This window comes from Seriola lalandi, unplaced genomic scaffold (genome assembly GCF_002814215.2).
Source record: "Seriola lalandi dorsalis isolate HSWRI2012SDOR001 ecotype SW California unplaced genomic scaffold, Sedor1 jcf7180002052126, whole genome shotgun sequence".
In the NCBI taxonomy this organism is placed as follows: Eukaryota; Metazoa; Chordata; class Actinopteri; order Carangiformes; family Carangidae; genus Seriola; species Seriola lalandi.
The window spans coordinates 278944-302259 of NW_019522679.1; the positions used below are offsets into that span (position 1 = coordinate 278944).

At 40.3% G+C, this 23316-nt stretch overlaps 2 protein-coding genes across 3 annotated transcripts; both read left to right on the forward strand.

Moving 5' to 3' along the window:
* The first annotated feature begins 2223 nt into the window (after positions 1-2223).
* Positions 2224-17750, forward strand: lck (LCK proto-oncogene, Src family tyrosine kinase). Its single transcript, XM_023399878.2, has 13 exons — positions 2224-2403; positions 4208-4320; positions 4890-4950; positions 6255-6345; positions 7679-7777; positions 7923-8026; positions 8781-8930; positions 9018-9170; positions 10990-11169; positions 13788-13864; positions 16423-16576; positions 16832-16963; positions 17096-17750. The coding sequence occupies exons 2-13, from the start codon at positions 4213-4215 to the stop codon at positions 17290-17292; spliced, it is 1506 nt and encodes a 501-aa protein (XP_023255646.1). The 5' UTR covers positions 2224-2403; positions 4208-4212; the 3' UTR covers positions 17293-17750.
* A 532-nt stretch (positions 17751-18282) lies between these two features.
* Positions 18283-23259, forward strand: LOC111650093 (putative histone deacetylase 1-B). 2 transcript variants are annotated; one of them, XM_023399881.2, is made up of 14 exons: positions 18283-18417; positions 19156-19268; positions 19362-19479; positions 19558-19632; positions 19767-19905; positions 20046-20187; positions 20271-20363; positions 20448-20556; positions 20690-20830; positions 21297-21405; positions 21636-21766; positions 21870-22040; positions 22170-22221; positions 22316-23259. In XM_023399881.2, the coding sequence occupies exons 1-14, from the start codon at positions 18366-18368 to the stop codon at positions 22341-22343; spliced, it is 1473 nt and encodes a 490-aa protein (XP_023255649.1). In that variant the 5' UTR covers positions 18283-18365; the 3' UTR covers positions 22344-23259. The 2 variants fall into 2 exon arrangements, with proteins under 2 accessions (XP_023255649.1, XP_087028347.1); XM_087172221.1 differs by having other exon boundaries at positions 21870-22022.
* The last annotated feature ends 57 nt before the right edge of the window (positions 23260-23316 follow it).

The window sequence follows — 23316 nt, forward strand, 5'->3', positions numbered from 1 at the left end:
TGTCAGTTGTAAATTGTATTTTATTGGCACATCAAGAAGTTTAAAATGCAAGTTATTACATGATTGAAAAGTGTGCTACTATCAGTCTTACCTTGCTTAAATGCCACCACATGCCACATGATCAGATCCATCCCATGTCATCCATCCTTGTTTCTTAAAGCCGCCCGTGCACAATAGTCTCCTCTTTCCCTCCACAAGACATTCATGACCCGGTGTAATATCCACACATATGAATGGAGCCCTAGGGGGATGTGCATAACCACAGACATTGTTGAGCATAATTAGTTGAACAAGAAACCAAATATGCCTTGGCAGAATGCGGTCACTGTGTGAAAATGAGAGCAAAAGTAGGATTGTTGAAATCATTGTAACATGCCATACTTCAGGACATGGGTGACCTCATTGTGTGACGTTAGACCTCGACAGTGGAAATGAGTGTTATATGGAGAATGCAGGTATGATACCTTGAGGCTTTGTTCTTTAGTGAATGCTTTTACAATGAAGCGCTGCAGACTGGTGTGCCACTCCGCTCTGCCCTGCAGAGTTTCCCTTGACCCCCCCCCCCCCCCCCCCCACACACACACACACACACACACACACCACACCACTTGTCATCATATGAGCGGAAGCTGATATCAGTTTAAATAAAGCATATACATCTATCAGTTTATGATATTTGAAATTGTTAAAGACTGTGTTTAAGTGTATGTGAGTAAGCATTAGCATCAATCGAGAGCCACACTTGCTCACATGAAAGAGGCCAGCACCTGCACTGTGAAGCGGGAGGTAGGAGGGCTGGAAAACTTTCTGCATATTGATAGCATCTCAGTTTGATTGCGTAACAGAATGCGATTTCCAGCCACATTTGGAAATCGTGACAGCTGTGAATAGGGATACCCTTAGAGCCTGTCACAAGCTGAACTCTGAACTGAAGATGGCGAAGCCCTTTTTTTATGTCCCACTTGATCCACGATATTATTTCATCCTGTATCTGTACCTTTTTGTTTTCTAGTTGTTTTACAGAAATGAGCTCAGTAAAAGGTTCTGTAACAGACCACCGCCTAAATGTCAAAAAGTGAAACAGCTCCACTCAGCCTCTTAGACTGCCACTCTAATTTAACAGTAAAAGACACAACTCCGGTGGTTTCATCACGAGCGAGACTTAATCTAAGCTGTGGCAGTCTTCTAAGCACACATTTCTGTGCACTTCCTGTAATGTTTGGACTGACTTCCTGCCAGTGCATGCTATGTAGCAGCAGCCGTTCACCACAAGAGAAGAGATGTGGTCCACAGCTCGAGCTGTCTCTGAGGTAGAAAACACGAGAGCTCAGGCTTACAGGGTGTCAGCAATCTGAGATACTTGTTATTTCACACACACACACACACACACACGCACACACACACACCCCACTGCCCGAGGCTTAAGGTGACCATGATGTGGACTCCATTCAACAAAAAGCTTTGGTTAAAATAACGATTAGCGAGAGAGTCATGCACTCATTGTTGGTTTTTTCCTCTCTAAGTGAGAGATCTTTTATTTCTTATTTGATTAGGTGGTGTAAACAAGGCCGAAGTCTATTTTTAAATGCTTCACTGGCCACAGGCAGACCCAAACCACAAGTACGAGTGACAAAAATAGCCTTTGTTGTGCGTATAATGCACCTGAGGTTTGCAACTATTACACAAGTGAATCACAACAGTCCCACATGGTCTTACATATACATGGGACAATGGTCTACCTTTAAGACCAGTCTGATGAAATCCCCTCTCTTATCAAATACTCATACAATAAGATCTTTAGCAATAACCCTGGACAACCAACTCAGCCTCACACTGATGGTGTTCCTCACCTTAAAGGTCACTGACTAACAGATGTTACAAGAGCAACACAAAAACATGTAAATATAACCTCAGCCTGCCATAGCCTCCTTTCTTAACTGTATTGGAACATTTACATCTTGGCTCCCACTTTGGGAAAGGTGCTGTCCTGACCCCTTTACCATGGAGCCCATAACGTTCCCCTCAGCTCACACACAGCTGCACAGTAAAGCACCTGTTAGAAGCCTGCAGAGCAACCCTCAACCTTTCAACGACAGGAAACTCTCTGGGTTGCTCTCCTCCACTCCTCCAAAGTGTGTGCTTGCGTATGTATGTGTGTGTGTGTGTGTGTGTGTGTGTGTGTGTGTGTGTGTACAGATACCACATCAGTACTTCTAGCAGTGAGTTAGTTATAATAAGAGAAGCGGATGATGACATCTTCACACTCTGGCTCCAGTGGTGAAAAACTCACCTATTGCTAAATAGCTCTTTTAAAAAATAACAATTTAATTAAGAATATCTCGATGGCGGGACCTGAAATCTGACCTCATTGGCTGCCTGAAGAGACATTTCGTATTTCAAGAGGTGAGTATAAAGCTCATGATTCTTTCACCGTTACAAAGGTTTAGAAATAACTGTGACAAAGGTAGATTGCCTAACATCAGTTTCCTGTCAGTATTATGTGTTATAGCAAATATCCTTCAGAAATCAGAGATTGTTTATGATCTTCTGACTTTTACACGAAATATACTGAACTTTCAAAACTGACGTATAGAGAGGAGCAACATCCACACCCAAAAATAATTGCTCGAAATAACAAATATAAGCTAACAAGAAAATAAGCCATCCTTTGTTCTCATTTGTGTTGCGTGGTTTAACATAAAGGATTGTAACAACACATGTTCAGATACTGGTTGTGTTATCGTCACTGCTAATAAAAACTCAGTATTACAAAGAAGACGGGACGACATACGATCAACACCAGACTTTCAGATTGTAATAGAATATAGCCTGTATTTTATTAATCTAATTTACAAGCTTATAATTAAAAATTGAAGGAGGATTCAGGCTCTTATGTGTTTGTAAATTCACACCTGTGACATAGGCATGTCTACATATGTGGGTAAAGGCAACTGGGTGTGAACTATAATAATAGGAATTAAAATGTGAAGTGTAAAAATTGTTACTGTGATTTTGATGCTACTCTGAAAAAAATGTAGAAAAAGTCTTTTTTTTTTTTTTCCATGTAGGAATGTTGTCTCTTAGTTTATGGTGTTCTGAATGGCTTTTGAAATATCATAATTTATCAGCCCACAAGCTCCACTGACAATGCCAGTAAATTAAGACGAAAGACTTGGGTTATTCTTATAGACCTCACTTAACATATACATACCCATAATACTTTGCAAACAGTAACAATCAACAGGATTTGTTTAGAAAGGCTTTCAGCTGCATGTCATAAAAATTAGAGGGTAGCCCCTCAGCGGAAAATGCTGACTTTGTTTGTATGATTCCCAGTTTGTGGGCCAGTAGGCGTAGGAGTGCTGATAATTCAAAAAAAAAAAAAAAAGACTTCTTCATACCCCTGTGATTCTCCTGTGATTCATTTCTTGGGGTCTCAGTACAGTGGTGGGTTGTTATTGCCGGGGTCAGGCCTCAGCAGATTTTTCTCATGGCTCTGAGCCTTTGGGACAGACGGCTGCTGCGATTAGCCCACTGACCCTGTTCCATGAGTGGTCCAATGGGAGCCCAGTGAGCTTGAGAAAACCAGTTTGTACAGTGCACCACAATGCAGCGCACGTGCAGACAACCGGATTATACAAGATTAGTATTGGGACAGTTTTATAGAGCCCTCTAAGGCCAGTGGTTCGCAGCACGGAAAGTGGTGGTAACACATAACATAGTTGTTTGTCACAGTTTAGTGATTGTATTAGACTGCTGTGTGCATGTTTACACGGTGTCAAAAGAGTGTCTAAAATGAAAGATTTTAGAGCTGCTAGGCTCTGAGTTAAAAGCATGATTCACCGCTGAGCCTCCATTTTGAGGTGAGGCCCTCACTCACATCCGATTAAAGCAGTGTTCAGAAACAAAAACAATTTGTGTCTCCTGTTCGTGTTCTCCACTTGCAGGCTTTAAAATGCAGCCATTAGAGAGGTCTTTCCTGAAACATTTTTATTTATATTTATTTTTGTCGACAGTATTTAATGTGTTAGGCTGGTACGAGATTACGTTTATTTTCGGACACGATGTCTACCTAGAATGCTAGCCAAAGAGAAAATACTTTCATTGGAGAATTTCTGCCTTTAAAATATTAGTAACTATCATATTATTAATGTTCTGATGCCCTTACGATACCTTTAAAATAATCACGCTAACCTCTAAATTGCAGAAAAGATGGGATGTAACTGCAGTTCGGACTATTCAGACAGTGACTGGATTGAGAACTTGGATGAAATCTGTGAACACTGCAACTGTCCCATACCCCCCCAGGCATGTAATCCAGTAAGTGAATACATTTTGTATGTGCAGTAGGCCTATGTATTTGTTTGCACATGTATATGTGTCAATACACCATACTGTATTATAGTTTATGAATGAGTGTTTGTGTGTAGTTTGACATGAATGATTTTGGGCTTTTGTGTGGATGAATGTGAACGGCCACTTGGAAGAATTACACAGAAGCAGACTGACTTATCTTACCAAGAGAATTCTAAAATACAATCTGCTATTGTATGTTTGAGTCCAGAAATATTTTATAACTTACATAACTGTGAGGGAAGTTGTCCTTTGTGTGTGTAATCGAAAGGGAGCGTGTTTATTCCCCCAATGTTTCCTCTCTGTGAGTGAGATGTCTCATTAGATTAAAATAAAGGAGAAAACCACCTGTATTTGCCACAACACACCGAGACACTTTGTCTGGGAGAAAAACCAAAACTGTTGACGATTTACCGTTGAGATGTGCGTTAGTTGGTTTTACTGTGAGTGTGACATTAGTCTCTTGTATTACCTCATAAATCTTCCATTGTTCTTGGATGTCAAATGTACGTTCAATCTTGTTTTCCTCTTGCCAGTACACAGATCAGCTGATTCCTTACCCATCACAACATTCCCCCCCTACATCGCCTTTACCAGGTAATAAGATACAGTATATTTTTCCGTGTGTCTGCGTGTTTATCTACAGGTGCATGTGTCTGTAATGTTACTACAATGTAATATGATGAGTTAAGTCAAGGTAAATCCATTTTAATTTTGTAGCCTAAGATCACAAATTTGCTTCTGTGGGCGTTACAGTCTGAACAACATGGTTGGTATCAAACACTACAATAAACTTTAGGATGAGCAACAAAAGAGGAATCCCTCTTCCAGGATGGACAGTACAAACATACTATACTGTAAAATATTAAATATATATTGAGTGTGATAAGTGTAACCGTTTCCGGCAGATTGTATTGTAAAAGTATGATTGGAGGTTAATAAGATGATAGTGTTTACAATTACTAAAATTCATTACAGGTTTTTTTTCCCTTTATTGGTTATTAGCTATATTAGTTTCTTAAGCCTAGCAGAAATTAAATCACCCCAATTAATCCATTCAATTGTCTTATTCATAACAGCATTTTCCATTTCCTTCACATTTTTTTTTCCAGTTTTGCTTTTTGGATAGTTTGTTTGCGGGGTCTTATGGTCGCTGTGGAGTCTGAGCTGGGACCCACGTTTTGTTTATCAGTGGAAACATGGGCACTGGCCAATCACTGTGTGCAAAAAGCAATTAAATTTGTTCTTTCTTTCTTTTTGACATAACTTTAAGTGTGCAAATGTTTAACGATGAGCAGAAAAAAAAAAAAAAAAACCCACACATCTTGTGTTCCTTCTGGGGCTTAACTTCCCGGCTCTCACAACCCCATATCGTCTTCCTGTACCTGCAGTATTATATTTCTGTTGAAGTAAAAAGCAAATCATTGTAAGCTTGAATCCTTTGTAGGTTCTTGTGTGGTTGGATTCTCTTTGGAAACAAAATATTGTTACTCCAGTAATCAAGGAAACAATTTACCGCATCAAAAAAAAAAAAAAAAAGAAAATCAGTCAAAAAGCCTTTGTCAGATAAAGCTTTCATAGTGACTGAAAATTTCTTCTCTCTACACAAGAGAAATTTGATTTTGGTGGATAGTTTATTAATTGGGTTACATTTCTGTGCACTTCACCTTCAGCCATATTGTCAATAAGAGGAGATCACCACACATTTCATACTGCACAACGGGACTAGACAAGGATGCCCTCTCTCTTCCTTCGCCATTACAACCGAGCCTTCAATACCAAAGGAATTCAAACACCCAAAACACAACATAATCCTGCATTGTAATACAACGATGGGAACTGTCCCCAGTGTATTTAACTTATGTTTTACTTAACTAAAACCCACAATATTCCTCTTGCAGACAACCTTGTGGTGGCCATATACAGCTATGAACCCACCCACGATGGTGACCTGGGCTTTGAGAAGGGAGACAAACTCAAGATCATCAACAAGTAAGCTGCTGATGAACACATAGTAAAGCCTGGTAAAACTGAATTATAATAATATTTCAGCCACAGACAACAATTTGATCACTATCCACTGACCCCCACGTCACCTTCTGCCTCATTTAAGTGTGTGAGTCTACAGCACCTATAATACTTAACAGCTATACTAACCATCATTTATAGCTCCAAAAATAAACCTGGGTTGTCGCGGGGGCCTACAGTCTAAGGTGCTCAGTTTGTATTCACATTATCCCCGGTTCATTTTCCGACCGGAGACTTTGGTTCACTCATTCGCTCGCTCAACCCATGTTTCCTGTCTCTCTACTGTTGACACATAGTTGGAAAAAATGTCAAAAAAAAGTTTAACCAAATGATTACATTACGGGTGTGAAAGAGGAAACAACGTAATGACAGGAAACATATAAATAAAGAAAATAAGAGGTAAATATGATGCTTACAGATGTGCAGTGCTTCTATTTTTTTGAGAAATAAAAAGATGAAAAAGAAGAAAAGAACTAGTTTATTTGCCTTAATTTAACGACCAAGTCAGTATCCACCCTGCAAATGGTAATGGAGTTTAAACCGACATAAGGGCTGTAGCCACCACTGAGGACATTGACGTCATGTCCTCTGTAATATTTCTGGACATTTTGCAGGCGAAATAATGACAGGAACAAGAGTTAAAATTTTCTGATTATACATAAACTACACATATTGTTCTTCTAAAGGCCAATTATAAGATTTTTAAACTAAATATATCGAAGTAAAGTTAAAGAAATTTAACATTATAACCATCAGTGACCAATCCATAAATTACAAAAAAATACAATTGAAGAGTTAAATTTAAAAATAAAATATGATTTTTGTAAATTTTACAGAGTTTGGTTGGTGGCCAGACAACATTTCCTTAGCTGGGTGGGATTCTTTGAGGGGAGTCAGGACTGCTGTTCCTAAAATCCTGGCTCTGGCCATTGGGGACATCGATATGAAAATATAATTAATTCTAATTTTAACAATTTCAACTGAAAATAGAGTCCACTGAAAAACTTTAAAGATTTAAGAGGCTGTATACAATATGGTGAAGATTAAAAGTCAGTCATGAGTGCGCCTCTGTTCTCAGTAGTCTCTCTTGGCTCTTCTGCTGTGTTAGACAATTTACCCGCCTACTAACTGTGATGCGGCCCATTTCATGCAGTGATCATTTACGTTGCGAAGCACCCTTTTGCCTATAGGGGGTAATTTGAAACTGCTTTCTGATCTAAAACCGTCCGGACTGCTGTGAGGCATCACAGACCTGTAACTCACTCATGGTATTATTCTTGTCTCTTTTGACATCCAGGGATGATCCAGAGTGGTATTTGGCAGAGTCTCTCACCACAGGCCAGCAGGGCTACATCCCACACAACTTTGTTGCTATGACCACAGTGGAGACTGAACCGTACGTCATACAGGAAAATAATGATACTGTTCTCAACACCATGTCACTCAGCCTCAACATCATCTCACATAATGCATGCTGTTTCCCTGGGAAAAGGGAAGTGGTTAGCTAAAAGCGTGAAGCATATTATGTGTTTGTGCTGTAGGTGGTTCTTCAAGAACATTTCTAGAAATGAAGCCATGAGGCTCCTCCTCGCTCCTGGGAATACGCAAGGCTCCTACCTGATTCGAGAGAGTGAGACAACCCCAGGTGAACTCATCTTTTAGTCATCATAGCATTTCCCCCTATACTAGCTACATGGAATTACACAGCGCTTTCTAAGCAGTATATCTGAACATGTCCTTCCTCTGTTACATTTTAAACATCAAAATAAGTGTGTTACGTGAGTGTAATGAGACTGGTATCCTCCGTGAACCTCGGTTTTGTTATTACTGGCAAACAAACAACAAACCTTTTGTATCCCAACTCGCTTTATCTATGTGATTTCAGTTTTGCTTCACTGCTAAGAATGAAAATGGAGGAAGACATATTTACATGTATCTTTACATCATCCCATTTGTTTAGCAAAAGCAGCATGAACAGTGTTATGCTAACCCCACCTGATATGTGCCATAAACCGTCATGATTTGGTCACATCTGAACACACAGGCATAGTACACATATCTTGAGATTCAGTGTGACTTACACTTCCTGAGGATACCATCTCCAATGTCCAGTGTGAATACATTTCCATAAATCCACTAAGAAATCACAGGAAAATAAGTATCAAAGTAATCCGCTGACAGTTGTCACTCCATTCATGGGTACACCGCAAACAGGACCTGCTAAAAGCTAATTTGGCATACTTTTAATGGTGACAATTTACCAAAATATAATAATCCATTAATATTAACTTTTTTATTGTTGCACTATCAATATTCAACTTTTTGTTTATCTCAGCTTTCATCTGTTTGTGTAAACTGCACGCTCCTTCACAGAAGATTATGCCTCCTTATCGTTCTAGGGTCATACTCCTTATCAATCAGAGACTTGGACCACAACACAGGTGAAGGAGTCAAGCACTACAGGATCCGCAACATGGACAACGGTGGATTCTACATCACAGCCAAGATTTCCTTTAACTCGCTGAAGGAGCTTGTCCAGCATCACTCACGTACGTACAGCCCTTTGAGGATTTAATCAAGGTTACTGACTACTGCGCTGAATCATTTCATACCTGTCTCCTCTCTCTGTCATCCAGGCGATGCAGATGGGTTGTGCACGAAGCTGGTGAAGCCGTGTCAGTCGAGGGCACCGCAGAAGCCCTGGTGGCAGGATGAATGGGAGATTCCTCGTGAGTCCCTGAAGCTGGAGTCCAGACTGGGAGCGGGACAGTTTGGAGAAGTCTGGATGGGTGAGTAACAGAGAAGAGTGAAAAGCAGTGAAAAAGCTGGTGATGGATTTTGGAAAAGAAGTTTGTGTTATCTTTATATTCTGTACAGAGGAACCATTTTGCACAAATACATCACATGTACAAAGCTCAGTTGCTCAATCACTTGTGGGCTTGACAGCGTCTGCCAGACAGCCTTTAGCCAGGGGTTTTCTGCGGTGTATGCAGAACAGTTTCCTCAGCACAGTCTTAATTGTAGGCTTGTTTGAGCTGGTTAAACAGAGGATAATGTGAGGTATTAACCCCATTACGCAACATCACTCAAACTACATGAATCTACCTTATCAATGAGCTAATTGTTTGGAGGAACCGTCTCTGAACAATTCTTGACATGAATCTCTATTGTTATCGTGGAGTATTAAGTTAAACAACAAGGCAAACTGTTTTGACCACAAGGGCAACAGTTGATATAATCTGTGCCACAGCCCCCTTATTATTCAATTGTAGGGTTATTTCCCCCCTCCATTTTTCCATCACCATTTGCCAGCACCATTCAACGTCCCAAACAAACCACTGTATTAGAGCTAAACATCGCCAATCATGGAACTCATTTCACAGCCACTTTCGATTTACAGTATCTTCATGCGTGTAGTCTGGGCACCGTGTATGTTTGTGTTCTCATCCAAACATCGGTTCAGGGACATACTTGAATAATAGGAGTGACTGTCATTTGCTTTGAAAGGTTTATTCACATTAGCTAACAAGAAAATATGCGATAACCATCCTTTATACTGAGGAGATTTCCGTTGCAGATTAAAAAAAACACAGAGGAATGCTTTGAATAGTGAATATAATTTCTTCCCAGCATTGCTACGCTTCATGCATGGTGTGAGATGTAGTGTGTTATAAAACTAACTGGCGGTGGGTTTAGTTAACATAATACATGAGAGTGTTAGTGTACCAAAGCTGGAAGGAGATCCTGTTTGAATGAGAGTCCTGTGGATCTGTTGTTGTTAGCACCTTCTTGATCACGACTCCTGATGTAACCACTGTTCATGACCCCTACAGCTGAGATGAAAGCTGCGTGGGTTTACTTTAACATTAAACACAGTTTAGTAATTCATGTGTACACATTTTTTTTTTAAAGTCATGCTAGCAGCATAGTCCTATATTAAGCAATGTCGTTCTGTTCGCCACAACTGGATTGGTCTTCATGAACCTTTGACTGTATTATGAATTGTATTTACATTCATGGTCTGCAGAGGTCGAATCCGACTGACTTTGGTGACTTTTCCTATAGCATTAGCTTGAGGTTGACAGTTTTGGTTTTGAGTGAAACATCTACCGGCCATTCAAATTCGTAGAGATACTCAAGGTCCTCAGAAATGAAAGCCAATAACTTTGGTGATCCCCTGACCTTTTCTTACGCCACCACGAGGTTGCATAAGTGGTTAAGTGAAATGTTTTGACCTACTAAATGGAGTGCTATGCAACTTGCTGCAGTGTGCAATGTGATCTCTATAGCTTTTCATCTAGTGCCATCATAAAGTCAAAATTTAGTTTTTCTAACACTTTGGTTTGTGACCAACTAACCACCAAATTATTTCCATACGCTTCAGCTGTGTTCAGCGATAAATAGCAAGTGATAGCATTCTAACATGCTAAACTAAAATGGTGAATATGGTTAACATACTAAACATGCATGTTAGCATTGTTAGCATTTAGCTCAAAGCACCACTGTGCCTGAGGACAGGCTCACAGAGCTGCTCTCATGCCTGTAGACCTAGTCTTGTTTTAATCAATGCCTCTCAGAGACCCATTGATGTTTACATGTGTCTTGCAGGTGTCTACAATAATGACAGGAAAGTGGCCATTAAGAATCTGAAGATGGGCACAATGTCGGTGGAAGCCTTCCTGGCAGAGGCCAACATGATGAAGAACTTACAACATCCTCGCCTCGTCCGCCTCTTTGCTGTGGTCACCCAGGAGCCAATCTATATTGTCACGGAGTACATGGAAAATGGTAGGTCAAAATACTGTATGTGTTATAGCCAGGAGCATTATACTAATGAAACCAACTGTCAAGTGGGAAATCCAGATATCACTGAAGGCATCAGAGGCAAAGAAAAACCTGGTCCCAGGGTATTTCCATGAAATGAATGCTCGTTTGATGATAAATTAAAAAGAAATCCCTCTGTAATCATATCAGCTACTTTCAGTTCAGTAAATGAAATCATGTCTAAGCCTGTCTGAAACAATCGTTTCCTTAATCTCCTGCGCTGTAACCCTGAACACCAAAGATGGTGTCGTCACAGTGATCTCTGGAGCGAAGACAAAGACAGTGTGTGTTACAGTCAGAACCCTGTTATAGACTTTCAGGATCAAACATGTTGATCTGTTATCGGATTCTGGGTGAGAACACAGACCTGAACAAAAGACTGGGCTGCTCCATGTGTTTCACCCTTTTCATGTTTTTACATGTACTCTTCACTCCAGTGACTGTGTTGAATCAGCTGAGAATCTTTTGATCACAGCCACAGCTGCGTTGCTATTTACTTGTGTTTGATATAAGATACGATATGAGAGAAACATTACTGGGACTAAACATAATAATAATCACCTGTGATACGGGACATGAATGCAGCTGTGTGAGCAAACCTAAATAAGGGAGCTACAGTAAGTCATGAGCGTTGCCTCTCGAAGCATGCTGCTCTGCTGAAGTGGCCTGGCTTCTGATAGGCTATTTTCAGCTTCTCCTGCATGACCCTCCTGTATTTGTTATTCTGCGTTAAAATGTTTCAAAGCAAATATGAACTTTCACTTCTTCTCTGGGCCCTTCCAGACAGTTTACTGGTGTTTACTCACAGAAGGGAAGTCTCTCCTGGCAAGTCTGAGATAGGGGTGTTAAAACAGGGGTGGGTGATTCGCCATGTTATTGTTCACTGAAACCCCTGATGAGAGTTGGCTACTGTCCAGAGTCTGTATTACGCACATGCACAGACACATGCAGACAAGTATTGGAACACTAAAAGGCTGCAGTTGTAAACAAACTTTAACAATCTTGCCACTGGATCTTGCCCTTTTTTCCTGTCTTCTTTTGCAACAAAAAACATGTTAATTTACTGCAAATCACAAACACAGTAATAAAGTAAATAGTAAAGTAATAAAATGTTGTCACGGTAACACCTGCAAACAACTTTCCATATTACAACCTCAAAGCTCAGTAAAGAATTATTACGCCCAAATGCTGCTGTCATATGAGAATGATCCAATATCTGTGTCACTATCAAAAGTCTTTGTAATTCTTTTTCACTGGGACGAACAAGGACAAAATGCATAGAGAGATGTTGTCAGAAACACAACAACAGCCTTACAGCTGAAGTGAATGGAGTTCCATTGTATAGTCTTGTATGAGTAGCCTGTAAACCACCAGCAGTGCTTCTACATGAGGCTGCCTCTTTGTCTGGCATCCACGTGTGGACAGGGCACAGTTGCCGCCTCTGTTGTCAAAAGAAAGGATGGCTTGGAGTTCCCGTTTTTTCAGTTTGTCTCTTTTTTTATTATCAAAGACAACAAAGATGGAAAATAACAGGCGTGTCATCTCAGCTTCCCTTTGTGACCTTGACAAAGAGCGGTTCTCTGGCTCTCAGACTTCAAAAGCAGTCTTCCGGACTTAAGCAGAAGAGCAAATGCCTTCTCTTTCCTGGCACAGTCATCCCTCTTAAAGTATTTCCTTTGGTTTGCCTTGGTTGGCCGGTGTGCAGAGGTATTGTTCCATCCTAATCAAACTCAACACAAAGTCTGATGTCAGAAATTATGATTCAGCTTGACTGATGTTTCATATACTTCCTCCAAGTGTTATGTTCCTCTGATATGAACTGCTATTCTGGTCCTACTCCATCTATATCTGTCTGTGGGGAATCATGATGTTTTTGACAAAGGAAAACATCATTAGTCGTCCGAACAAAGCGTGATTTTACCTTTGTTTTCCAATTAATATTAGGCCTGCCTTTCATTGTTTGTTAATCTTCTGTACATAGCAGCTTCAAATACAATACAATAAACTACAGACCATCCTGCCACGGTATCTCATCAGCTGCAACGCCTGCCAGCATGTTGACGTTCCAACCCATGAATACTCCGTCAGTACACATGGGTTGGATCACACCAATCTTTGTTTGATGACTGTATCTTGCACCGTTATGATGCTATAGCAGTGACAAAAAGTCTGTCTACAGACACATAAACCTGCTACAGTGCTCAAAACCGCCTCTGTTATAGTTCCCGTTATAGTAGGTGTCTCCAGGACTACATTTTGCCATGATGACACACACACACACACACACACACACACACACACACACACACACGCACGCATGCACACACGGACGCACACACACACGCACGCATGCACGCACGCACGCACGCACGCACACATGCACATACACACACAAGGTAAAAACAATAACAGCCACAAGCTGCTTGTAACAAGTGTATGCATCTGCACTGGTGCTGGTAAACTAGTTTATTTGCAGAAATAGGTTGCTAGAAGAGAAATGTTCAGCTCACTTAGCAGCAAGTAGGTTAATGAAAACATGTATCAATGCTGAAGAGATATAACTTGGATGTGATTTCTTACAGGCAGCCTAGTGGAGTACCTAAAAACGACGGAGGGAAGCAATTTGCCCATGAACACTCTGATAGACATGTCATCTCAGGCAAGACACCTCTTTTTACTTTAAATGTGTTTTTCGTCTTATCTCTGTACTCCTTTCACTCTATTTACCAGACACCCTTTCGTTTATTCTTTCACTTCCTATTCTCTCAGCATGGTCCCCATAGACAGGAAACTGACCACTGTTGTAGCACATTACATTCATCACTATTCTTGTAATAGCAGTAGAGCTGTGTGTGTGTGCAGATATGTGTGATATGATTTTTGTCGGTCTAGACACTCTGAGACAAGTAAACCTGTGTTGCTACCAAGCACTCACACTACATTTCTTATTTATTCACAAAGGTTCCAACTCAGTTTAACCTTCAAAATCAGGGCATGGTGACAAAACCAGGAACTTATGATGATTATGTATGATGCAGACTCTCCACTCAATTTCACATAATTTGTCTTGCTGTCTTTCATCGATATACAATTTGATGCTCGGTGACATCTCTGCCAAGGTGATAATTATTGTGTAGTGTGATCCCAATGAAAGTTAATGTTATGAAATATACCATTTAAGTACTGACAAACAACTCATTTGGTCAGTTGAGCCAGATGTTTGAAATGGGGTTTGACACAGGCTACAAGTTAAAGTGATGGCACTGAATGTCTGCACTCTAAATGTGAAGCTACAGCCAGCAGCCAGTTTGCATTGGTTTGTTTAATCGTTTTTAACTAGCTGCAGCCTCTTGGTTGCAGAGCTAAGACTCCAGAAAGTCACTGCTCGTGGCCACATAACCCCTTCATTTTTGTACAGATTAAACAAACAGTAGCTGCTTCCTACTGTAAGTTAAGCTAAGCTAACCATCTGCTGGCTCTATCCAAATATTTAGCATGCAGATATGAGAGTGGTATCAGTCTTATCTGACTCTCACAACAAAACAAATAAGCATATTTCCCAAAACGTCAAACCTTTTCTTTAAAGGTGCTATATGTACATTTTTGCTATCACTACATAGCCACCATTATCATTAATAGCAGGCTACAAGAAATGTTGTGAGTTCAGCATCAAACTTCATTCCTTTGCTTGCCAAGAGCTGTCTCCAGCAGTGGAAAGTAAGTCCAATGTTTTGCTTCAAATTAACCTATTTTATTTATATGAACGTAGTTTCTTGTCCTGTTGGACTGAGGGTAGACTGGACGCTACAGTGACTCACTTTCTCCCCGCGAGGTACAATGTGGTATTACGACACAGGACTACCCGGGGCTAATGGATTAACATGCTAACTTCAGAAGATATTATTTGGTGTTTGCAACACAAGCCATAGACGTCTTTAAGATACTGCCGAAACTGTTATTCCCTCACTTTCTGTTGATAATTTTAGTTCATTTTTGAATGTTTTAAACTAAAATACTCACATATAGCTCCTTTAAGCTTTATGTTCCATGACTATTCATTAAGAATTTCAATTCATGCTGACGTCTACTGTTTGAAATGTTACATGTCAGTAAAGGAACTCTGACTTATGTATATTGTGGGTGTGGGAATGGAAAATTCAACCACAGGAAGACAAGCTGAGGTTTCAAAGTCTAACGAGACAAAAGATTCTTCATTCAAAGTAAGCAACGTCTCGGACGCCTAAGAGCTTGTCATAGAGAGGTAGAGTTTCTACAGAGCTTTGTGGCGAACATAAAGCATTTTACAGAATGATGCTTTCAAGCCAGTCGTCATGCACTGATGGCATTTGTGGTGAAAGCTCAAAGAAAGTAACTCCAACCATCATGTGATGGACAATAAGAATTAAAGTGATTTATGACTTTTACTGCAGCATTGCAAACTCTGTCCATATCCTTATGTCTTACACTTAAAATATATACATGTACGCAAAGAAGATACCTCACCTAATGAATCCAAAATAATGTTTTAAAGTTTTGCGTTGATTCATACCACAATCAAATGAATGGGACGGTGAGAGGTGGGGGTGGGAATCGGCGTTAGGTTGCCTGAGTGGGGAGTCATGACAACAGTAGAAGTTTGTGAAATACACACACATACGTACATATCAGGTTTCTGACAAGATCCTCAGGACCAATCACACTTATGTGATAGATTCTTATGTCTTAAGTATTTACCACTGATACAGGAAAACATTGATGGCTAAATATTTAAACGCAGATTTAGTAACACAGGTTACACAGATGCTTATTAAATGTGGGTGGGGAATTTTGCAGAAATCATCAGCATTTTCTTAATGTTAACACCTCATAAACCAGTTTGCTCATACATTAGTCCAACCATGGAAATGACTCATAGTATTTGACTGAATCAGAAACACAGTCACTGGAATATGCAGTCAGTCTGGGGTAAGGCAAAGGCAGGTCGACAGGTTTTAGTATAAGGAAGTGGAGCAGGCACATCTGTGTACCTGGGTGGAGTACAGAGGTAAAAGGGTATAAGGAACTGACCTGGGGAAGTGGTCAACTCCCTGGTTTGGGAATGTTTCTGCTCATTTGTCCAACACACACACACACACACACACACACACACACACACACCCCCACAGGACCCCCACAGCCAGGCATTTTATGTGTCTGATGATATGCTGTCCCCTGTAGGTGGCTGATGGCATGGCTTTCATTGAGCAGAAAAATTACATTCATCGAGACCTGCGAGCCGCCAATATTCTGGTGTCTCATGAGCTCATCTGTAAGATTGCTGACTTTGGACTTGCAAGACTCATTGAGGACAACGAGTACACAGCCAGAGAGGGTAACAAGATCTTGCGGACACTAAAGATCTTTTATATTACATGTTCTTTTGAACTTTGAAACTTTGTTCAGGCTAAATAATGTGTCATATTGTTTTTTTTTTATCATCATTATTTAGGTTTTTGTTTGAATGCATTTGGCATCGAAAGAGTTTAAATTGAATCACAAAACTTGAAGTGTAATAAAAATCTGTGCAGTTGCTCCACCATGTGTTCATGTCTTTTTTGAGAAATAAAGTTTTCTCCTCTGTTCGTAGGTGCAAAGTTCCCTATCAAGTGGACTGCTCCAGAAGCTATCAACTATGGCACCTTCTCAATAAAATCAGATGTGTGGTCATTTGGGATCCTCCTCACAGAAATAGTTACATATGGACGGATACCTTACCCTGGTAAATACTCATTCACTGTACTCATTCTAGTCCATCTCAAAATCCTTTCATAATGTCACCAAATTACAATATTATAAATGTTTAAAATATCATATCCAATGCCCACTCTGCTACACTTTACCTATTGTGCAGGAATGTCCAACCCAGAGGTGATCCAGAACCTAGAGCGGGGCTACAGAATGCCAAGGCCAGAAAACTGTCCGGACGGGCTTTATAACGTCATGGGTATGTGCTGGACGGAAAACCCAGATGACAGGCCCACCTTCGAGTACCTGAGGAGCGTTCTGGAGGATTTCTTCACTGCCACAGAGAGGCAGTACCAGGAGTAGCCCTGGTGGGGCAGAAAGACATAGAGACATACATTAAATATACTCAAACTAAAGTCGGAGCCTGTGCAGGTGGATGACGGATTTTGTTTTGTTCGTTGAAGAGTTCATACCTTTATATTGATAGAGTACAAAATGAGATTTGCCAAATAAGAGTACTTTGTTTCTGCATCAAGCTTATTCTGACGTGTCCTCTTAGATTTCATACAATTATACATGGACTATATGAACCTGAATCTCTTGTGACAGCTGGATCACTGAAGAGCTAACAACAGAGAGGAGAGTGATCACCGTGCTGCTTGAATAAACTGAGGACTGGCTGATGTTGCTGAATACATAGTTGCTCTCCTGGTGCTCATTATTAAGATGTAAATATTGTCAAAAGGCTTCAGCTGTGTTTTAACTCTGCAGTTTAATAAATGTTTTCAAAGCGTTTTACTCACAGTGGAAGGCTTTTCATAGATGTTGTTTGTTGTTTCATTAAAGTCAGAAGAACCCACATCACCTAAAATGAGCCACTACCAGCGTTGGTGTTTTGTTTCATGACATAAATTCCCAGTTTCAGTTGTGCAATATTTACGTCACTTTAACGTAAATAATTAACTGTAAGGTTTTGTATTCAAAAAATAGCTCCACCTGCATTATTCAAACAGTTAATATTGTACAAAAATATCATAACATCATTCGATAGGAAACATTCTGCTGCAAAATGAGAACTTTTACTTCTTTAAGTACATTTTGATGATAAAACTTCTTTAATTATGTTTTACATGGTTTATACAGTTTGAATGCAAGACCCTTACTTGAAATGGAGACATTTTAGAAGGTCCAGGTCAAAATAACTCCATCACTGCTGAGCAGGTAGAAAAACTGTTACATTGTCACAGTAATTGACCAGGTTAGGGTTACGACCTATGGTTATGACCATATACTCTACCGGGTAGCACAGAGTCGGCCGCCCCCTGTCGAGAGCAGGTAACATTACATCCGTTGATTGGACGTGATACAAACTATCCGCCTCTTGTCGCTGTTGTTTCCTGCGGTGTGAGTGGTGAAAGCCTGCCAAAAAGACTAAAATGGCGCTTACTTCTCAAGGAACAAAGAAAAAAGTTTGCTACTACTATGATGGTGAGTACTCACGGGCCTATACTTTTGACAGCCGATGCACGCAGCGGTGAAATCCGCCACTTTGCGCCAACAAAGGTTGCAGTTTATTTCACCTCTTGCTAACCTGGCACGTTAGCTAACCTAGCTAGCTTGAGTCTCAGGCGGCTCTCATCGGTCTGAGTCCGCACACACTGTTAACGCACTTATAACATTTGCTCAGTTTCCGTAAATGCAATGGTTGCCTTGAATGTACTATTTTAGACGTTTATCTACCGGATCTTAGTACTTTAACTAGATTGGTTAACGTTACTAGCTAGCGAGCTAACAATGGGAATGTGAGTACTTCATTGTCACCACAATTAACGTCAACACCAAGCTAACGTTAAAACGGCTCATGTTGCTACCTTCAAAGGCCAGGTAGTTAAGCGGAAAATAATGTTTCGGTCATTTATCTTTGTGTAAGTTAACAAAGTAGCACCGTGTAAATGTACCTGGGTAGTTTGCAGAGTTGAACAGAAGCGGTTTGATTTCAGTATTTTGGCTGGGAAAGTTAGAGGTCCGGTTGCAGCATCATAACAGTCATGCAGTATAGTAATGTTGAACACACTCACTTAGCTTTTCACTGGACGGACGTCTTTTGCCCAGACACTTATTGTGAAAGGGTGATCCCAGTCTACTTCATTTCTGCAATTGTTTCGATTTTTCAGGAAAGATAAACCAAAAAATCAACATCGTGTGTTTTGTTTGTTCTCATTTTAGGTGATGTTGGAAATTACTACTATGGTCAGGGGCATCCCATGAAGCCCCACCGAATCCGCATGACACACAACCTGTTGCTCAACTATGGCCTCTACAGAAAGATGGAGATATACGTATGTTGCGCTACATAACCTATTTGCTTAGTCAAATCGCTGGGCTTGCTTTTACGATGTTTCCCGGGAACCCATTTGTCCTCTGTGTTTCAGCGTCCGCACAAAGCCAGTGGAGAGGAGATGACCAAGTATCACAGTGACGACTACATCAAATTCCTGCGTTCAATCCGGCCAGACAACATGTCAGAGTACAGCAAACAAATGCAGAGATGTAAGTTTGCGACAGAGGTTGCCTGTAGATAAACTGTGTAAGCAATACAGTGCTTAACTCTGTGCTGTTGCTTTGCAGTTAATGTGGGGGAGGACTGTCCAGTGTTTGATGGTTTATTTGAGTTCTGCCAGCTCTCAGCAGGGGGCTCTGTTGGTAAGTTGCTTCTCTTTAAATACTGTTCACACAAACATACTGTATTGGACTGTAATCTTGCCATCACTGCCCCAGTAATCTGTTAAGTTTAGTATAAGCAGGCTGTTAATTCTTTCCTCCTCACTGTGGTGCAGCTGGTGCCGTGAAGTTGAACAAACAGCAGACAGACATTGCTATCAACTGGGCTGGGGGTCTGCATCACGCCAAGAAGTCTGAGGCTTCTGGGTTTTGCTACGTCAATGACATTGTACTGGCTATTCTGGAATTACTGAAGTGAGTACAGAAGCCCTGTTGCAGCCACTAAAGTACAGGGTTGTTGTGAATGAGTAGATGGTACTGTTCATGGTTGGTCAAATGAAAATTCACTTGGATCAAAAGTAGCAGAACATAGAGGATCTTTCCTCTCCTTCCAGATACCACCAGAGAGTTCTGTACATAGATATTGATATCCATCATGGGGACGGTGTTGAGGAGGCCTTCTACACCACAGACCGCGTTATGACAGTTTCCTTCCACAAGTATGGAGAGTACTTCCCCGGCACAGGCGATTTGAGGGTAAGCCTTGAATTATTGGTGGATAAAAGCCATGTTGTCATAGTCATAATACAATGAGTTGACATTTATCTTCTACTCTGCAGGACATTGGTGCTGGGAAGGGTAAATATTATGCTGTGAATTATCCACTGAGGGATGGGATTGATGATGAGTCATATGAAGCCATATTCAAACCTGTGAGTAAATAATGATTTGTTTACTGTCCATATCTCCTCTTGTGGTTCAGACACATTTGAAAGTGGACATTGTTGTTTGTGTAGATCATGGCTAAGGTGATGGAGATGTACCAGCCCAGCGCGGTGGTTCTGCAGTGCGGAGCTGATTCTTTGTCAGGAGACAGGCTCGGCTGCTTTAACCTCACCATTAAAGGTAAGTTAATTGAACCATTTCGGTCCTTATGGTGTTAGAATATGAGCAGAGGTATGTAACTGTTTTTATGACGTATAACCTGAGAAACAAAAGTGTACAATTTTCAAAACATTTTTTCCATGTGTGTGCTCAGGTCATGCCAAGTGTGTGGAGTACATGAAGAGCTTTAACCTGCCACTGCTGATGCTGGGTGGAGGAGGCTACACTATCCGCAATGTGGCACGCTGCTGGACATATGAAACTGCTGTAGCCCTCGATTCCTCCATCCCTAATGGTGAGTCTTAATGACCGTATTGCACTGAATATAGGTAATCTGGTTTTCATTTCAAATCAGCTTCTACTGTGGTGGTTATTAAAAGCTTTGTCTTAGTATTGTAATATGTATAATACATAATACATCAGGAGTAATACAGGAAACACAAATGATTTGTCAGTGGAAAATTTTGGTAATCGGCTAAAAAAAGTCACAGTCTGCTGGTTACAGCTTCTGAAATGTGATGATTTGCTTGTTTTTGTGTCATGGCATTTCTCATTTGACATTTTATGGAAAATAATAGCTGAATCTGTAATAAACCTTACTTGCAGACCTGTTATTTAACTACTTCAGTAGACTCTTCAGGTTTTCTTGGCATAGACACAAGGAAGGAGCCTGACTTGAAATATTTGTAACAGCATATTACAAAACATTAATTCAATAAAAATGTGTGTTAATTTTTTAACAATTCTCCTCAACTCTACAGAGCTCCCATACAATGACTACTTTGAATACTTTGGACCGGACTTCAAACTGCACATCAGCCCCTCCAACATGACCAACCAGAACACCAACGACTACCTGGAAAAGATCAAGTGAGTTCATGATAGTGCCAGTCAAATTCATCTTTCTTTCCTCGATGTGTGTTACAAAATGTCAAAATGCATAATGCACAGCATCATCTAATTAAGGATTCACCGGTTTCAGCAGCAGTTACAGTCACTTTTGTGTTTCTTTAGCCACATCAGTTAGAAGTTAAGAGTCTCAGATTGTGATTTTGTTTGTGCTTGTGGTCAGTATGTTCAACCAACTTTTTGTCCTCCAGGCAACGCTTGTTTGAGAACTTGCGTATGCTGCCTCACGCTCCGGGAGTTCAGATGCAGGCCATCCCTGAAGATGCTGTACAGGAGGACAGTGGCGACGAGGAGGAAGATGACCCCAACAAACGCATCTCCAGTAATAACCTTTTTACAGTGACCCTTACTTTGTCATCGTGCAGTCCACACAAAATGGTAGCGTCATGTTTTGATTTTATCCTTTCCTCTGATAATGTCCACAGTCCGTGCCCACGACAAGAGGATAGCTTGTGAGGAGGAGTTCTCTGACTCAGAGGATGAAGGTGAAGGCGGCCGCAGAAACGCAGCCAGCTTCAAGAAAGCAAAGCGAGCCAAAACCGAAGGAGAGAAAGAGGGAGAAGAAAAGGAGAAGAAAGGTGAGGAGGAAACAAAAGGTATCTACCCTTTTTTTTTTTTTTTTTCATTCTTATATCACCCCACTTTTTTTTAAGTACAGATCTTATTAGAATGTTTTATTTATTATTATGATGGCTATGAGTTTGTTTGTTTTTTTTTTGTTATAGAAGTAAAAGAAGAGGAGAAGGTGCCAGAGGAGGAGAAAATGGACACATCAAAGTGAGAAAACACTGCACACACTGATTGACCATGTTTTCCAGCGAGGGGCTGATGAGTGGGAGTGTTAATCATTACCTTACTCTGGGTCCTTTAGGCCAAAAGAGGAATCCAAGACACCTTGAGGTCCTCAGCATCTAAAGATGCCAGAGCAGCTGATCAGAACTGATCACACCAGATTTTTTGGATTGATCATCTTTCCAGGCTGCTGCTGAGGAAATCGGTGAAGGACTAAACCTTTGTAATGAGAGGTCCTACTCCCTCAAAACGGGACGAGGATCTTACCATGTTTTTCTAGGACAACTTTTCAACTTTGCTGTTTATGGACTAGAGTCAAAATGAGTGTTTTTGAGTATTGTTTTTGTATGCTTTCTTATTTTTTTGTCTTGAATCTTTTTAAGCGATGACATGTGCTTTTCCCTTGTGAAGCAACTCTGTAAAAAAAAAAAAAATGGCTTAGTACATGTTTGCTTTTATATATCTGATTGATTTAATTTATTTAAATCATAGATATTTTGGCTACTCTGTTTTGTCTTTCAATCCCACTTTAGTCCTGTGCCTTTTTGAATATGTAGTTGAAGCATGTTTGTACGATAGATCCTTTTCTTTAATACATTTGTGTCACTGGTCTTGCCTGCTAAGGTCACCAAGAATGGTTAAGATGGTTGTCTAAACCTATAAACCTCTTACATGTCACAATGTAAGTTTATTATATTCTTATATCTAAGGTTATGATAGGATGTGCCCTTTACTGGCACACTGGCATTTTCTTTGTTAAATTTCTGTGACTCACAATGTTGAAAATGTTTGGGTCCAGTATCAGGCTTAGATTCCACTGAAGTTTGGGCTTGAATGTCCAAGATACTGTATAGTACTCAGTGTAAAATGAGAGGCAAGGTAAAAGCCAGAATTCATTCATTTGTTGTATATATTTGTAAAAGTGTTTCACCACAGAGCTTGCAAGTGTCATTTAAATCAGACAGACCCAGGTGTGTGTTGACCACATTTTAAAACACCAATAAAAACTGCCATAAAAAGTTGTGTAAATGTCTTAAGTTGTGAGTTTTTCAAAATAAGATTCATAACATGTCTGCTTTG

What these genes read in the sequence shown, in the direction of transcription:
- lck (XM_023399878.2), top strand. Translation starts at nt 4,213, where the DNA reads ATGGGATGTAACTGCAGTTCGGACTATTCAGACAGTGACTGGATTGAG. An exon ending in CCCTACATCGCCTTTACCAG is followed by an intron (nt 4,951 to 6,254) that starts GTAATAAGATAC and finishes TTCCTCTTGCAG; the next exon opens with ACAACCTTGTGGTGGCCATA. An exon ending in GTTTGGAGAAGTCTGGATGG is followed by an intron (nt 9,171 to 10,989) that starts GTGAGTAACAGA and finishes TGTGTCTTGCAG; the next exon opens with GTGTCTACAATAATGACAGG.
- LOC111650093 (XM_023399881.2), top strand. Translation starts at nt 18,366, where the DNA reads ATGGCGCTTACTTCTCAAGGAACAAAGAAAAAAGTTTGCTACTACTAT. An exon ending in CAGCAAACAAATGCAGAGAT is followed by an intron (nt 19,480 to 19,557) that starts GTAAGTTTGCGA and finishes GTTGCTTTGCAG; the next exon opens with TTAATGTGGGGGAGGACTGT. An exon ending in AGGTGAGGAGGAAACAAAAG is followed by an intron (nt 22,041 to 22,169) that starts GTATCTACCCTT and finishes TTTTTGTTATAG; the next exon opens with AAGTAAAAGAAGAGGAGAAG.